At 40.2% G+C, this 16,256-nt stretch overlaps 1 protein-coding gene across 2 annotated transcripts in view; it reads left to right on the top strand.

Annotated features, from left to right (window-relative positions):
- sept4b (septin 4b) overlaps window positions 1-16,256 on the top strand; it is a 41,514-nt gene that overhangs the window by 5,755 nt on the left and 19,503 nt on the right. Inside the window, exon 1 of one of the 2 annotated variants that reach the window (XM_044032565.1) lies at window positions 14,747-14,824. The exons of the other annotated variant lie outside the window; for it this stretch is intronic. Coding sequence (XP_043888500.1) covers window positions 14,822-14,824 — 3 coding nt within the window. The 5' untranslated portion in view covers window positions 14,747-14,821. Of the gene's footprint in view, window positions 1-14,746; window positions 14,825-16,256 lie in introns of those variants that run through there. 2 annotated transcript variants of the gene reach the window in all.

Below are 16,256 nucleotides of genomic sequence, written 5' to 3'. Positions count from 1 at the left end.
TTGTTCCTTGTCTCACTAAGTGACAACTGAGAATTTTCTGTGTGTGTCAGCTTTGTTTGTAAACCTGCTGCTTTTGTATGTGTTTGACTGTTGACACATCAGTGGTATATAATTGCCTCTTCTTTTCTCCATTGCACATGTTGCAGACTCAGCAGCTCCCATGAATTGTATCATAGCTTCATAGTCATGGTGGTGATCTGATCTCATCACTTCAGTAGCCAACAGCCTGTCACCAGAGTGTCAAAGCTGCCCCATTCCTCCTCCATGCTCCTCTTATCAATGACACTGTCTGCATCCCAAAAAGCCCTGCAGCTGTGTTTAACCCGGCCGGGCGGGGATAACAAGGGGCTGTGTTTGTTTTCAAGCCCAAACAGTTCACAGTCGGGTGGAGAGGAGTGAATCTGTATGGGTGTGACAAACCCCGGTTCCTTCCTCAGCAGCATTCCAGGGTTATGTGACAAAGTTAATGCGTGTGCAGCCAGAGGGAACACCTTTTCATCAAACTATCAAACTTTAATCTAAGACCCAGTGACTGCTGCTGCTGCCATGACATTTAGCAGGTTAGACAGGTTAGTGACACTCTTGCTGGATATGATTAAATGCAACCTACAAACCTGATTTAAAATCCTGCTCTTCCAAAAAAAAAAAAGTTGGTAGCACTTTATTTTTATTGTCCATTGTTGACTCTATTAGTAAGAAACAGGTATTCAGTATCATGTCGACAGATTGACGCTTGTGCTCTACAGATTGTAACCCTAACACTATACAAACATTTTGCAGTATTATCAACCATCACTTCTCTGTCAGTATCTTATTTGTTGACTATCTACTAATGATTAATCTGTCACTTGAAAGTTAACAGGATCATGTCAACATATTGGTTGATTATCTGTTGACAATAGGTTTATAAATCATAGATTAGTTCACAATGAGTTGCTTATCAGCATAGTTGATAGTTACAGTATAGTTGACAATCAGTAGACTATTAGTAGGGATTCTCTCTTGCATCTGCGAATGTGTGTCAGGACTTTCTAATTAAAGTGAAAAACAGCGGATATAAATAAGTGTCAAATGATAATCTGTTGACATGATACTGAATACCTGTTGATTGCCAGTAGAGAGTCAACAACGGACTATCAAAATAAAGTGACAGCAAAAACGTTTTGTGACTCACACAAAACACAATGTACTGTATCTCTGTCCTGAAAGCCACTGTTCAGGCCAGGTTGACATAACTGGAGTGCCCTGCCCTTTCGTTTACACCCCGTGACTACAAACCACGCAGCACCACTCTGGGGTGTGGTGAAGCCAGAGGGTGGTTGTGGCTTTCTTTGTTAGCCTTAAAATGCCACAGAACCACATATACACAGACACAGAGTGACGTCACTGTTCTTGGGCAGTGCCAGCTGTGGACAGGGAAGCACGGAGGAGGGGGCGGCTGTCTCTCTGGAGAAGGTTGTCTTCACCATGGTGCATTCCTCTGTGGCTTTTAGTCAACTAGCCATTAGCCTCCTGTGCCTTCAATTGCTGCTTGGCTCTGCAGCTAAAGTATAGGCAGTCTATACTTGGGACTTTATTAGCCTATTAGCGAGTTAGCTTCTGCAGTGGTTGCTGGATTTCCCCTCCTCTCTGTTTCTGCTGTAGCTGTGTCTGTTTTTCTCATTTGCTGTCACCGCCAGCATGAGCCCGTTCCTATAAGTCATTTGCAAACTGGAATGGCAGAATGTGCAGATTTGCTGAACCACACCCGTCTGTGCACTGATTGACACATCAGCTGCAATTAAATCAAGGGAATGTCAAATGAAGGGTGTGAGACGTCATCTTAAGTGACATTTACTTACACTATGTTCATTTCTTCATGCATCTCTTCTCTGTTAAATGCAGTGGAAACTCAAGCACTCGACTGAATTCCTTCTCCCAGATCTTGTCTTGTTTGTTATTATGGATAAATGTGTGTAGCAATCCCCCCAATTACTTCACATCCGAATCAGCAGTTTGATAGGATCACCTTTCATAGAAGCCAATTCAACTCGGGGTGCTTCACAGGATAAAAAAAAATAACAAGGAAGAACCGCCCACCCCTCTGATCAACCATCACATTAACACATAAGATAATGACAAATATTAAACATAAAACAAGCCATGTTTCCACCGAGTGGAACACTTCAATAAGGTACGGTGCATATTCTTTTCTGTTTGCATTAAGAATAGTACCACAATAACCAGCCCCAACCATTCCATTTTTGGCACCCTTCCCTTGGGGTACCAGAAATGCTATGGTACAGCCTGAGTGGAGCTAGAGCGGCTCCACCCATGTCAGCCGGCTGATAGAGTGACAGAAAAGCATCACCCCCGGCGACCCACAGTCTATTCTCATACAAAGCTTGACATCTTGTTGAGACAAACAGCCACAAACTGCAACATTCAACAACATTCGTTGTTGCATATCACGTTTTCCTAGTGTTATATAGCCTAATTTCTTATCATGTGATTCTTAACTACCTATTAAAGGTAAACATGATACTCTGTCCTGTGCAGTTATTATATCATCCACTACGTCATCTTGCTGAAGCCACACACAAACAATGAGGCCACACTTGTCTGTGGGCCCTTCAGTCAGAGAGGGTGACGCTGTTTTTTCAGTGAAACCTGACCCATCATTGTGTGTAACTCTTCACTGGGTTAAGTGTGTAGGCTTTATTCTCTGAGCATGCAGTGATGACACAGTGGCGATGCAGACACTGAGGCCACAGCAGCAGCAGTAGCAACATCAGTGGGGATTTGGCCTATAGTCTTAGCTTTTGACAGACTGCCCCTCGAGGCTTTTTCAGTTTGATGTGAGGGCAAACAATCAGGTTAGGGAGCATGCAGGAATCACTTGACTGAATATGAGGGGGCCAAATGACAAACAATGAAGAGCCAGTGGCAGATGTGTGTTTACTGAGGGATTTGCTGAAAACATCAGCATTATGTGTTCACTTTTATTTTATAAGCTGGATTGTTAGGAAAATATCCCTTTTTATCTTTATGAATTATGTAGCTAGTAATCTAACAACATTATCTCCATCACAAGGGTGAAATGTCTTTTCAAAGCATTGCAGAGGGAAATGTGGTGTTTTTGGTATACATTTGTGTGTATTTCCCTCTGTGTGCTGCAGTCTAATTTTGAAGATACAGATCACAAACAATAGCTGGATTCTATTAAGCTGCTTTGTTTGTAGGTTTCTGGTGGAGTTCCTGTTAGTTAATGCCATAATTAATGGCAATGTCTTTTAAAAGGCTGCTCATTAACTTTGAATAGGACGTGTTGCCAAACTGGACTGTGGATCCATAGGTTTGCTTTGTTCGTTCTGTGTGAGGCAGAAGTTCAACTTTCCAACTGACAGCACGAGCCCCAGCAAATAAATTAATGTTATGCAAATATTCGAGCAGAGGCAGTAGTTAGTCAAATCACATTTATTTGCTTAAGCTCAAATACTGCACCGTCCAAATGGAGTTCTCGGCCAAACCCATTCTCTCTATTGCCAGTGTTGGACATCTATTGCCCTTGTTGCCATTGGTTTAGCAACATTTGCAACCCTTAATGCAAAGTCTTCTATGACACTGGTGTGCTTCCGACAACTGCTTCCAGCACCAACTGTCAGACATTAAATATATTAAAATACTTTAACTGAATGCCATTAAAACACTTGGAATACAGGCCTTAAAATGTGTTATTAATTGCAGTTGCCACAGAAATAATGCAATCAAGCTAAACATCCCCTCTCCCTTTTTGCATTCCTCTACAATCCTCCATGGATTATGTGCTTGAGGACTGCTGTTGAACTTAATAGTCCTCACTTTAAAATCCTTCTCTGAATTGCTTTATTTGGTCGTCCACTGAGATAACTTCCTATGCTCACCGCTTCCTTCCTGTCCCTGCTGGGCCTGCTCGCCAGAACCACCAGCTAACTGGTTTGGTTCTTCATCTCTGCAGATGTCCCACATCAGCCTGAGCTAGCCTCCCAACCTCTGGCCTCAACGCTCGGCTGAAGCTTTGGTCAGAGATCAACCTCAGAAATGTCTCTAAAGCATTGTAGAGCCCCCACCCCACCCCACTGCTATAAATAATCCCAGCCCAGTTCCCATGGCCCCCACTTGAGGTTCCAGCTCACACGTACCCAGGCACAATGTGCCACAACTTCACCAGAGTGAGCACCACAGCTCAGGGATGAAGTGCGACAAGTGATGAGGTCACCAGAGTTCTAATCAGAGTGGTCTAACCACTGTGATTAGAGGGAGTAAAGGGACATTCCTGTATAAAAATCATTTGTCTGTGCTTCAGCCATCTTTGGTTTGTCATAGCAGTGGCGGTTGCTACTCTTTGAAACAGGGGAAGCTCCTTTCAAGCCTGGTTATTTATATATAAATTCTGCCCTCGGTTCCTTATGCAGAAAAGGCTGGATTTGTATCGTAGAGATCAACCGCTGGTTTTAATGCGTCATGCTACCGCGGGAATGTTTGAAAAGAAAATAGCCTCAGATGATCTGTGATAACCAGCTGATTCTGAACCAACTATTCATATCATTAATCGTTTTCTAGCACACGTTCAGTAATGAAACATAAATACAACAGCACATACTTGACCATTTACAGTATTTTATGACATTTTAGTGGAAGCAGAGATTCTCCTGCTGACATCGAAAAATTGCCCCTGCTTCACAGTTTTTCTACTGTGCTTGGTGATGTAGCTGAGGAGCTGACTAGAGGCTTTGGCACCACATTGAAGCTTACATCTCTCACATTGTACCGTTATAGTATTTGCATCATACACTCCTAACCTCTAACTCCTGAGGGACAACTCTCAAATTCCTCAAGCTTTTTTACTCTGTGGTTTGGATGGCTCATGTCTAAAACTTCTGGAATCAGCCTGTTGAAAACATACTTACATGAAGGGATGTACTTATAGTTGAGCTTTTGTGTGTCTAGCCCATCTTGTCATTAAGTCATAATTCTGTGTTTGGTAACTAAAATGAAAACCATAAATGGAGCATTGACTCTACTGCTAAATCTGCTCATTTGCTCAAGTTTATTACTTCACATTTTTTTAACCACTAAAACAGGAAAAAAGTGAGACAGTATTCACTTTTCTCCATGTTTGGAGCTTAAGGAAAAATAATAAATAAAGCAGTTTTCCAAACTCTTTACCAGACATGATTTAATTTAAGCTTTTTGTATTATTTTGCATATTACTAAAAGATTCCTGCAGCGATGTCCTATACAAGATGGGTGATGGCAAATCAGCCAGACTGATGTTCATCAGGATGAACAGTAGCCTAGGCTGAAAGCCAGGAAGCCTTGATCTAATCTCCGTCTTCTTCTGGGAGCAAAGTCAGTGAGTGTTTACTCTAAATGACTCTAAATGGAGGCACTTTGAAGACACAGTTACATGTCAGACAGATAACAAATTAGGACAGTCAGTAAAATATGAGTTTTAGAGCTGCTACATACTTTCACAGTAGACGCAAACCAACGATTCTGACACGTGATGTCTGCAGGAAAATGAAAAGCTGTCTTTGACACAACTAAACAAAGACTGTGAATGTTTTCAATCCCATAAAACAATTTATTTTTTAGTGCAACCTTCACCTAAGGCCATCTACAGCGATTGAAATGATTCACCATCTTATTAGGTTGATAAAACATGTCCCCCTCTTCATTCTGATATTTTTGGTACTTTAAATTCAATTTTTTTATGCAAGTTTGACATCATCTGTGCATAGTAGTAGAGTGACTGTGCATGCATGCTAATATGAATGAGATGACAGGTCTGCGTGTCTGGAGGCAGCATGCTCCTCAGCTGCAGCAGCCTCCACTCCCTCTAAGAAAACACTTCCAGATGCTCCCACCATGCTGCAAGACAGTGAGAGGAAATGCCAGGGAAGCCTAGAGGAAGAGCAGCAGAGATGGAGGAGATCCTGCTGAGGACAGGGGATGTAGTGTAGGGTGGTTAATGTCCTTGGAGAGCATACAACCTGTATATCGATGTAATCTGAGTAAATGTAACTGAGCCCTGTATCTTCAGGATGTGGGAGTTAAACATGAAAGAGAAGTTGATATTAAACAACTGGATATAACATGGAGAAAATGGAAATTAAAAGATTATATGGTGTTGAGAAAAGCACAACGTAAAACTGTGGCTCATGAGAGTCAAAGGGAAAACAATGAAGATTGTTCGACTTTGTTGAAGAACACTGATTACAAAAGATAAGAAAGCTTAAACCAGTGATGGCTTAGGTTAGCAGCTCTCAATTTCCTGAAGAGGCTTCTCCACCAATCCACTCACATCCAGCGTGAACTTCTCCAGAATACAAAAGGCCAGTGAAGACTCCTCAAGCTACTTTCTTCTTCTCCTCACATACCATCAGCATCTGCACAACCAGCAGGGGCACACAGAGCAGACCGATACGAATACAGATGGTGGTATCAGATTTAAGCACTCGGGTGTAAGTTAAGGTTGGAATGTGTCAGCATGCTGTGACATGACAATAGATGTGAGTTAAGAAATGCTCGGATTTAAAGACACAACCACCATATGTAGGGATTGGCACTGGGATTTGGATTTAGGAAGTGGTTAGATAAGTTCTTTGACTTTTGATTCTGCTTTTTTCACGACACAAAAGATGTTGATGCCTCGAGGCCCAACTGCTACAGGTAGACGCTGCACAAACGCACAACAGATGTGCACTAAATTGTAATGGTGGACCAATCACAATGACGATGACCATGTGAATTTTCCCTGCTACACACATCACGGCAGAGTCAGAACTATGCGTCTGTCTCCAAAAATCATTGAATCACTAGAAACTGGACTTCCTTGCTAAATGTGTTGTGTAAATGTACATATATATTGTACTGATATATACAACGTACGAGCCTATCTTTGTGAGGACATTTTGTCCTTGTGGGGACATTTTGTCTGGGCCCCACAACGTACCTTTTCAAGGTTAAGACCTGGTTTTAGAATTTGGGTTAGAGTTGGGTTTAGGTGAGGGTTAGGCACTTTGTTGTGATGGTTAAGGTTATGATAAGGGGCATTGTCTATGATGTGTCCTCACTGTGTGTACTTGTACATATTCTAGCATAATCACTGACCTTGTCGGGGCCATTGTCCTCATCAAAACCAAAACCTGGTCCTCAGATTAGCTTACAGTAGCAAAATGTATATTAATAAAAAAAAAAAATAGAACCTCGTGAGGAGCTAGTTTAAGTTTAGAGCTAAGATTTTAAATTGTGGTTACAGGTTATGGTTTGGCTTTAACTGGTTATGATTAAGGTAAGGGATAAGGCTTTGTTTAGGCTGTCCATAAGTCAGTGGTGAGTCCTAAGAAGAATAGTACTGTGTGTGTGTGTGTGTGTGTGTGTGTGAAAACCCTTTAGAAACTAGACACTACAGCTGTAACCGCAGCACTATAGCTCACCACCATTTAGAAAATATCCACTGCTCTTTGAAAAGTATTCCCATTTTAATTCTTTATTGCAGGTCTTTTCATGATCTGGACACAGATAAGATGTATTCAGTTTCCAGTAATGTAGGTGCAGGTGACTCAGCAGTGTAGGAGTTTCGCCCATTAACTGACTGCTGTTATGCACATGTCCAAATGCAGCTTATGATGAAATCTCTTTTATTATTTTTGGGATATTGGTCTGTTTTATCTTGAAGATCTGCACAAACGTATGACATTAAAAGTTTCTGTCTTTTGAAAGCTGTCATTTATTTTCATAGTTCATGGTCCTTGCTGTTTGGTCAGTATGGATGAGGTCATAGATCTCATGACCTTTCTGGGTATTGAATTTTTTCTATGATCACAATGTTTTGTTTCTGTTTGCAGGGTCATTTGATCATTGCCTCTGTTGTGTGATAAATGCTCAATGTTTACAGACTCTGAAGCATTTGAAGTGTATTTCTGAGGATTGGTTTCATACGAACTTCGGGAACAACACAACATGTGCCTTTGATTGAAGGATCAAATGAGGAGACACGTGACTCCTGCTTCCCTTGATCCCTTGAGCCTTCTCCCCCCTTCACCTCTCTTTTCTCTCTCTGCTCCCTTCTTTCCAAACTTTCTTTGCTCTTTGTTTTCCCATGTAGCCGACCTCAATATGCTCTAATCTCATTTATAAGACTCCTCTCTGGTGACTTCAGGTTTTCTCTCTTTAAACTCATCTTAAGCATTTTGACTGGCCTTTTTTTTACAGGAGCTCTAATCCCAGCAGGATACATCTCCACCTCTCTATGTATTTTAATACCTTCCATGTAAAGGACAAACCTTTGAAAACCACAAATTATCAGTTAGATTTCTTTCTGGAAAGAATCTGCTTTAGATTGTCCTTACCTAAAGTGTGTGAATGCTGCACAGTTAACATGATTATATGTTGGGTGTGGAAACCAATTTTAGAAGATATATTTGGCAGTACATATATACACACACATGTTTTAATATATATAAAAATGTAAGGTCCTCTTTTATTCAGTCAGTCTTCAGATGTTTCTGTGTCTCTGCTGAAGACCATCTAAGACTCTAAGTAAATCAGTAAACGAGTAAATCAGTAAACAAGTCTGCCCAGCACAAATCGAGATTTATTTTTTTTAAATACCTGAGATTTTCGTTTTTTTACAGAATATGCAAGTTGAAATTTCGAAGAAGCCACTCAGTGTTTCAAATCACAGTATTTTGGGTCTTAAAACCATAAGCTTCGAATTAGGGTTGTTTGATCGCTGTGAATCGATTCCTAGTTAGGGTGTGGTGATATCACTTTCCAGTGCTGCTCCTCACAGAAGAAACACATGGCTACTTAATATACAGCTTTGGGTTTTTGGTTCTTATGGCTGGACAAAATCAGAATATGCTAGTGACCTTAATTACTGTACTGAAAATGTCAGTTAAGCTGGTTTGTACTAAAAGATTTACGGTACACTGTGTCAACATCTGCTATTACTTTTCTACTCCAAATTTTCAATTCAACCATTTTCCATTAAATCCAGATAAAGTCGCGAACATTTCCAACATCACTAATGCCTGTATTACAGTTTGTTCTTTATTTCGGGTAACACCAATAAAGATTTTATGATATTTTTTTTTTTGCCAAAATTGCTAAAATATGGACTGTTCAAAACCCTCTGGCAGTGTCGCCCATCAGGAAACCACATACTCATTTACTCTTACTCTGTGTGAAGCAGCTTTAATTACAGGTGTGTGTGTGTGTGTGTGTGTGTGTGTGTGTGTGTGTGTGTGTGTGTGTGTGTGTGTGTGTGTGTGTGTGTGTGTGTGTGTGTGTGTGTGTGTGTGTGTGTGTGTGTGTGTGTGTGTGTGTGTGTGTGTGTGTGTGTGTGTGTGTGTGTGTGTGTGTTCTTCAAAGGGCGATAGGACACAAAACATGGATGCCCATTACTGACTGCTTTATGGAGCTGGTCTTACTTATTAAAGCAGAAGCACCATAATCAGTATCGACTTCCTTATTTTTACAGTTTAAAATTCTTTGAGACTTTTTAGGCTCCTGCTGGTCAGTGACAGGAAGCAAGAAAAACATGTGGCAGTTTCAGCAGATCAACAGGTTGCCATGGGCAACTCTTTATCTAGTCTGTATTATCCCCTGCATTTCTTTTAATTGTTTTGGGGGTTAACTTTGTTTACAGCCTGGTTTTTTGTTTTCTTGTGTGGATAATAAATAAAGTTAATTCTCATTGCTGAGGATATATATAAATATATATGTATATCTATATCTATATATATATAGATATATATATATATATATGATAGATAGATAGATAGATATACATATACATACACATATATGTGTATATATATATGTATTTGTGTATATATATATATATATATATATATATATATATATATATATATATATATATATATATATAACATTTACTGTACATTTACTGTGTAGCAAGTGTATATTAATTCAAAAGTAAAAGAGCCTTGATCAACCTGTTCAGTCCTAGTACCTAGGTTTCAGGTATAAGCTGATACCAAGTAAATATCACATCTTTTTGGTTAATATTCAGAATAACGCCTTTGCCCTTAAAACATCGGCTTTGCATATCACGTAGCTGAGGAAATTGTCAGTGTAGTGAGCATGAAATACCTCCAAACTGCTGACCCTTTGTTTTTAGAAAGACCTCCTTGGGTTCCTGTGGTCTACCACCACAAACGAGACTATAGGGCAGTAAATTAATGGCCTCACTGTCCTTGACCTTCCACTCCACCTGTTAACCACCACAGCAGACTGGCAGCCGCCCTCTTCTGCCAGCAGTCTGTGATATTTATGATTGTCAGGAATGTGACATATTGTAGGAGCTCCGTGAGTGAGGTGGCATGTTTTTAAAATCTGCTGCGATGATTCAGATCAAATTACAAAAGTCACCCTGACGATACTTAAATATGTACTTTGTTAGTGGTTAGAGGCACAGTGTAACTTTTCATTTTAAACTAAAATAGACCATTGTTTTGGCGTAACCTTGTCATTATGTTAAAACTGATTGTAATTGCAATAGAAAAGCAAAACAATACGCGTTTATATTAAGTCCTGCTTTAGCAATATTCTCTTTGCCATCAGGGTCGGGGGTTTGCGGGGAAAATGATTTACAGCACAAAAGAGGTCCGTTATTCTGCATCCAAAACAATGAAGAGAGGAGTGTTCAGCTATCCTGTTTTTCATTGAGAGGTGCTTATTATGACACCACAATGTACTGGTCATGAGGAAAGAGTACCTGCCTTCTTACCAGTGGAAGTCTTTCTACTGCTCTGTCTTTTAAGATAGTGACCAAAATGGATCAGATAGGGACAGGAAAGTTGTCTGGTGCCTCTTGAGCACTGTGTGCTAATGAAGCAGAAATTAATGGGTATTTCAGACCTTGTTTTCAACAGTTTTCTTATCATTGTATTTCTTACTCAATAGGGTGACATTTTGTCGATCTGAAACCATGTTGCTCTAAAGTCAAGGTCATTGGCTATTCCACTCAGCCACTTTGCATATTTTGTTGTTTTCAGTGGGAAAACTACAGCATGATAGAGATGAAGACACCTTGGAATTACATCCCAAGACAATGTGAGCCAGTCCCTCTGCTCTTAAAACCTCACACAGACACACAGTGTAGGAATCCTTTTGTGACACAAAGATGCTTGAACAGTAACTTTCTTTTGCTATAAAACACACAGTGAGTCATAGGTTTTGGCATGTCTAAAACAGTATGTCAAAAGGCTGATTTAGAGCTCCCTCCCTCTCGTCAGTGTCAGAGCTGCAGTGCACCAAAACTCTCTAAATACCTTTTTGTTTTCAGAGTCTGGGGACAAAAGGCCAGTTTTCTCACTGTGAGTGAGCACTGTGGTTATGGCATAGCAGTGTCTGTCTCGGATTGAACGCTGCTTTCCTTGGACATGTGCCAAATGGGATACCACGTTTTTGCTGTTAAGAAAATGACATTCTTTGCACTGAAATAATGCAAACTGATCTCTCTGCTTTACAAGATACATGTTTTATCCTATATAGTTAGGACTTAACTTTAAGTTCTTCACTGTAAGCAGTATTGTGCCTTTTCTTGAATGAACTGAGAAAGCAATTCAGGAGCATTGTTTTTCTTTCTAATCAACAGCCGGATCCATCTAGAGCCAGACTAAAGCAGGGCCTGGTGAACACGCTCTGGCTGCTGACTTAGGAGTCTTGTGCACACTAGTGTCTGGGCTATTAATAGAGTTAGCCTGAGAATTTAGACTAAGGTCAGCAATCAGATTCCTGCTCCCAACTGATGGAAGGGAACAAAAAAAGCAAAAGTCCCTCCCTGAAAATTAAGCATTTTTCACATTTCTATTCATGTATGTAAACTGAACTTCCTCTCATGCAGGATGTCTTTACTGTGAGGTAGAGGTCCTCGCTCCTGCTGACACTCATTTCCTTCCTGAAAGTGGCAGCTGTCGTGTTCTGCTATCTACACTGGCTTACTGCGTTAAGATTATTTTAATGTAATTCACGCGGTGAAAGGTTAATTATATGATTTCTCTGTCCTCTGCAAGTTAATTTTGTCTCGATAATGCAGGAACGATTATTCAGTGTAGCTATTTCTAAATGGATTTCCCTCCTAAAGGTTTCCTTGAAGAAGAAAACATTTTGACATTAGTTTTGCTAACCTTTTTCTCTCCAGTGCTACAACATATCATGTCATCAACTTCCCCTTCACATTAAGCCATCTATATTTTAAGGCATCTCCAGTGCACACCTTTTTCTTCTCCTTGAGTTGAGACATTTTTGAGAAGGGTACCAAGACTTTTTTTTATTTCAGTCTCGTTAGCAGCTGGCTGCTCTTTGCTCATTCTGCTGGCATGTGTGTTGAAGTGCTGCGAGTTGCATTATTTGATAGTTGTGGTGGATAGTGCAAAACACCAAACATAACATAAACAGAGTTCGCATTTTGTGTTGTTCATGTTGTGGCTCCACCATTGTGTGTTTTAATTTAACTTGTTTCTTTCATCTCTTTTATTTGTATGTGTTTGTAAAATCCTATCATCTTTCTTTGCGTCACCGATGGATTATTGTTGTTCGCAGCAGTGCAGCTACTGGTGTGCTGATGGGAGCTTCTTCAGCTGACTTAGATGTAGGTGTTGTTTTTTTGTATTTGTGGTAGACATGTTTGCCAGCAATAACACTCATTTAAACAAGAAAAAGAAAAAAAGACAGAACCAGCTGTTCTTCAGTCACTGTTTTCTTGTAATCTCCATCTGGTCTGTACATCATAGCCCGAACAGATTACAATGAGTGACAGTGATGTGTTTTTTTCCTTCTTGAATGTGTGCTTTTCTCACTTTGTGTAAATCTCCTATTTTTGGTTTATGTAGATTTTACTATGAACATCTGGTGCCATGCTGAGTTCTGCCCCTGCAACAGATTGCAATAACAGACTACTTTCCAAAGAACAGTTTTAATGGTTATTTTTGCCAAATTTAACTTTTCTAATTAAGCAGAGAATGAAATACAGGAATATTTCATCAAGGATCAAGTGCACAGAGCTGCCTTGTGGACAGTTAGGTGATCATTTGATTCTGGTCTTCAGATCTGTGGATAACTGTGCTTCAGTCTCTGTTTGGCTCAGAGCTTTTTCTCTTCTCTTGTCTTTCCATCACTGTTCTTAATTCTTCTTAACTTGGCCTTCACCTACTTCCATCTCTCCACATTACTGTCACATTGTGCCACGGGGCTCAGTCCCTCTTGTCCCAGCAGCCATTAAGAGAAGACCCAAAACTTTTATGCTGGGGTTCATCACTTTATTTAGCTCCACTCACAGCGCAGGCTATGTCAGCCTGAAGCTCCATTTAAATGGCTTCTAGCAGTTCTCGATGAGTTACTCTCTTGGAAAGGCTTTGTGCCATTTTGCATTGTGTCTTTGCCAGCTGAAAGGTTAGTTGTCAGCCAGGTTTAACTCTCTTTGTTTCCACACTCTGCAGTCAAGCCAGGTTTGTGTGTTAGGATTTGGCTGCTGAATAAGAATATCCAGTGATCATAAAGAAAAGTTTTCCTCCAGTTCAGGAAACAAAGGTCTGAAAGTCTGAAACATTAATAGACCAATTCATTTCTGGATATTCTGGTATTTAATAGGTTTACACAAAATCCTCAATCTACTTGACTGTATACAGCATATTATGTTACAGTTCAGGAATAAAGTAGGATATATTTCCACAAAAGCATGGCAGTTGATTTCTAACCAATAGTATAATTTATTAAATAAGACCCAAACCTTTCCCAGCAAAAAACATAGTATTTAAAGCTGTGTTTGCAGTGCATTCTTTTTTTTGCATTCCATTAGGAATAGAACCACAATATCCATTCTTTCACTCTTTTTTTGGACACCTTATTTACTCGAGGTGTGAGTGCTCATGATCCACACCATGCGCTATACATAGTTTCCTGCTGTTTGATTCAAGAATCGTGCAGAAGCCCACAGCAGTGCTCTCAGTGCATCTCAGTGAATATATAATTGATGCTGAGATTAAAATAAATTCAGGTAATCAGCAAAAGAAACGGCTGTAGCCTCCTCAGCGCTGTTTTATGTACAGTACATGCAGTGCAAGCCCGGTTGCAGATTTTTGTACTGAATTTTACTCTGGACCATGAAGGGGTTTCAAACTTGAGAGGGAGCAGGAGATGCAAAGTTTATATAAATATTATCATGCTCCACTAAATGTACCCAAACACACTCCAGCAAGGGCATCGGTTACCTAAACAAGTCAGAGGTGTGACATCTCTTTCCACAGTAGTTAAACCTCACGTGTTGCAAAAGTTGACTGTGTTAATTCCACAGCAGTAACCTCAGGTTTATTGTTTGTGTCGGCGTTTAATGAACCATAGATAAGTGTACTGTTGTTGATCAGTAAACATCAATCATAGGCAAAGATTTATTTAATATGCTGGGCTCTGTGGGACTGGGAAGCTAAACTTCTTAAAATTGTCTTCATTTCAACTCACAAAATCAGGGAAATATCATATAATGACACTTTTCACACATTTCTTTTGCCCTGTTTCTGTTTAATCCTCGCACTCCTCCTTTATTGCTGCTCCTCTTGCAGCAGCAGCAGCAGCAGCAGCAGTCGATCAGCCCAGGATGCAGCAGTGCCTGTGCTCAGCATTACATTACTAATGTCTGGCTGTAAGACTGTGTAGCACTGCTTGAGCTGAAGGTGCAGATGGTTTGTCCGCACAGACCTGGAGCAGCTTGTGGTTTGTCACTGTTCTCTACTGGGGTGTGTGTGTGCGGAGAATCTTGACTATCTACATAATGGTGAGTGCAGCATTTCTTCTGTGTTGCAATGAGAAGCTTGGCTACACAGCACAAATATTCTGTCACAGAGGATTTTTGTGACAGAACATTTACTCATATTGTAAAGATTTTTCATCAAACTGTCTTTTGTTTTTTTCTGACTAATAAGGATGTGATAGGGCAATCGTTCCTATGGATATATGGAAGACGAGTTTAATTAAGGATAAGGTGTAGATTACACAGGGGATGCTTGAGCTGCATGTGCTTAAGTCACATGATGATGAGTCAGCTGGCAAAGTGTCCCATGTCCCCGTGTTGTGTGGGCACTTTCTTTTCCAAATGTGTGTATTTTGTGTGGCTCCTGGTTGTTTGGGCATTGAGATTAGAGAAGCAGATTATATCCAGGCAGATGAAAACAGATGGAAAGGGAACAATAATGTGTATTTGATTTTGGAGGGCATGCCAATCTGGCACTGACCAAGAAGTCATCATCGCCATCTGCTGAGGATATGCAAGGCCCTGATAAAGAGTAAGCGTTTGTGTTTTAGTCCCAGGTCACACTACCACAATGGTCAGCCGACGGCAAAGAATTATGACCAACTGCCTCAGATTGGCATGTGTCAGGGATATGGGGGCTGCTTCTTGTCAGTGATGCTGTTGGGAGCATAACAATCGTTGGCATATGAGATAAATGTCTTGGGCATCAGAGTGATAACCTCAGGTGACCCATGAGGGGTTGTGAGGAAACCAAAGCAGATAAAATTTCACGTTCTCGTTGTCTGCTTTATATTTATGTTCTTTCACCCCAAACTTTATTTACAGTATGTGAGTCCACAGACCACAGAACGGTCAGGTGCCTGAAATGGTGCTTTCTTTGGAAAGGAGCTGGTAAAATGGGATTATTCTCTCATATGCTTAGGGTTTGTTCTGCTTTATTGGAATTTAACACGTATTTAACAATAAATGGACACATTTTCTAATAGCAGCTCACCAAAAACTGTACTGATCTACTGACCAGCAGTCATAATTTGCATCTAGTTTGAATATGCATACAGAATTGTTGACACTGATTCCATAGTTTTTGTGGAAAGATACTATAGGTCCAATCTTTTTTGGTCAGTACATTACCAGAGAGATATGAGCTTGTACTGTATTATAAGCATTTTCTTATCCTGTTTTAGAAATCCTAATCTCTGAGACAGTCTGAGAAATTCTGACCTATAAACCTTACATGCCGTCAAAAACGTTTTCCCACAGATATCTTTAGATTTGAATGGAAACTAAATTCTTGTTAAAATAATACATTATACTCTAATAAATACCAGTTGTGTCTTTCTCCTGTTTATTCATTATGTAGCCTTTAGAACAATGGCTACATGCCCATTTGATTCGCACAGCTGCTCTTTAATGACCCCGTCACCTGTTATTCGAAACAGTGTTGGTAAGAAACAGG

The sequence above is a fragment of the Solea senegalensis genome, linkage group LG8 (genome assembly GCF_019176455.1).
Source record: "Solea senegalensis isolate Sse05_10M linkage group LG8, IFAPA_SoseM_1, whole genome shotgun sequence".
NCBI classification, from domain to species: Eukaryota; Metazoa; Chordata; class Actinopteri; order Pleuronectiformes; family Soleidae; genus Solea; species Solea senegalensis.
The sequence above is the reverse complement of the archived record's forward strand: the minus strand, read 5'-3'. Positions and strand labels throughout refer to the sequence as shown.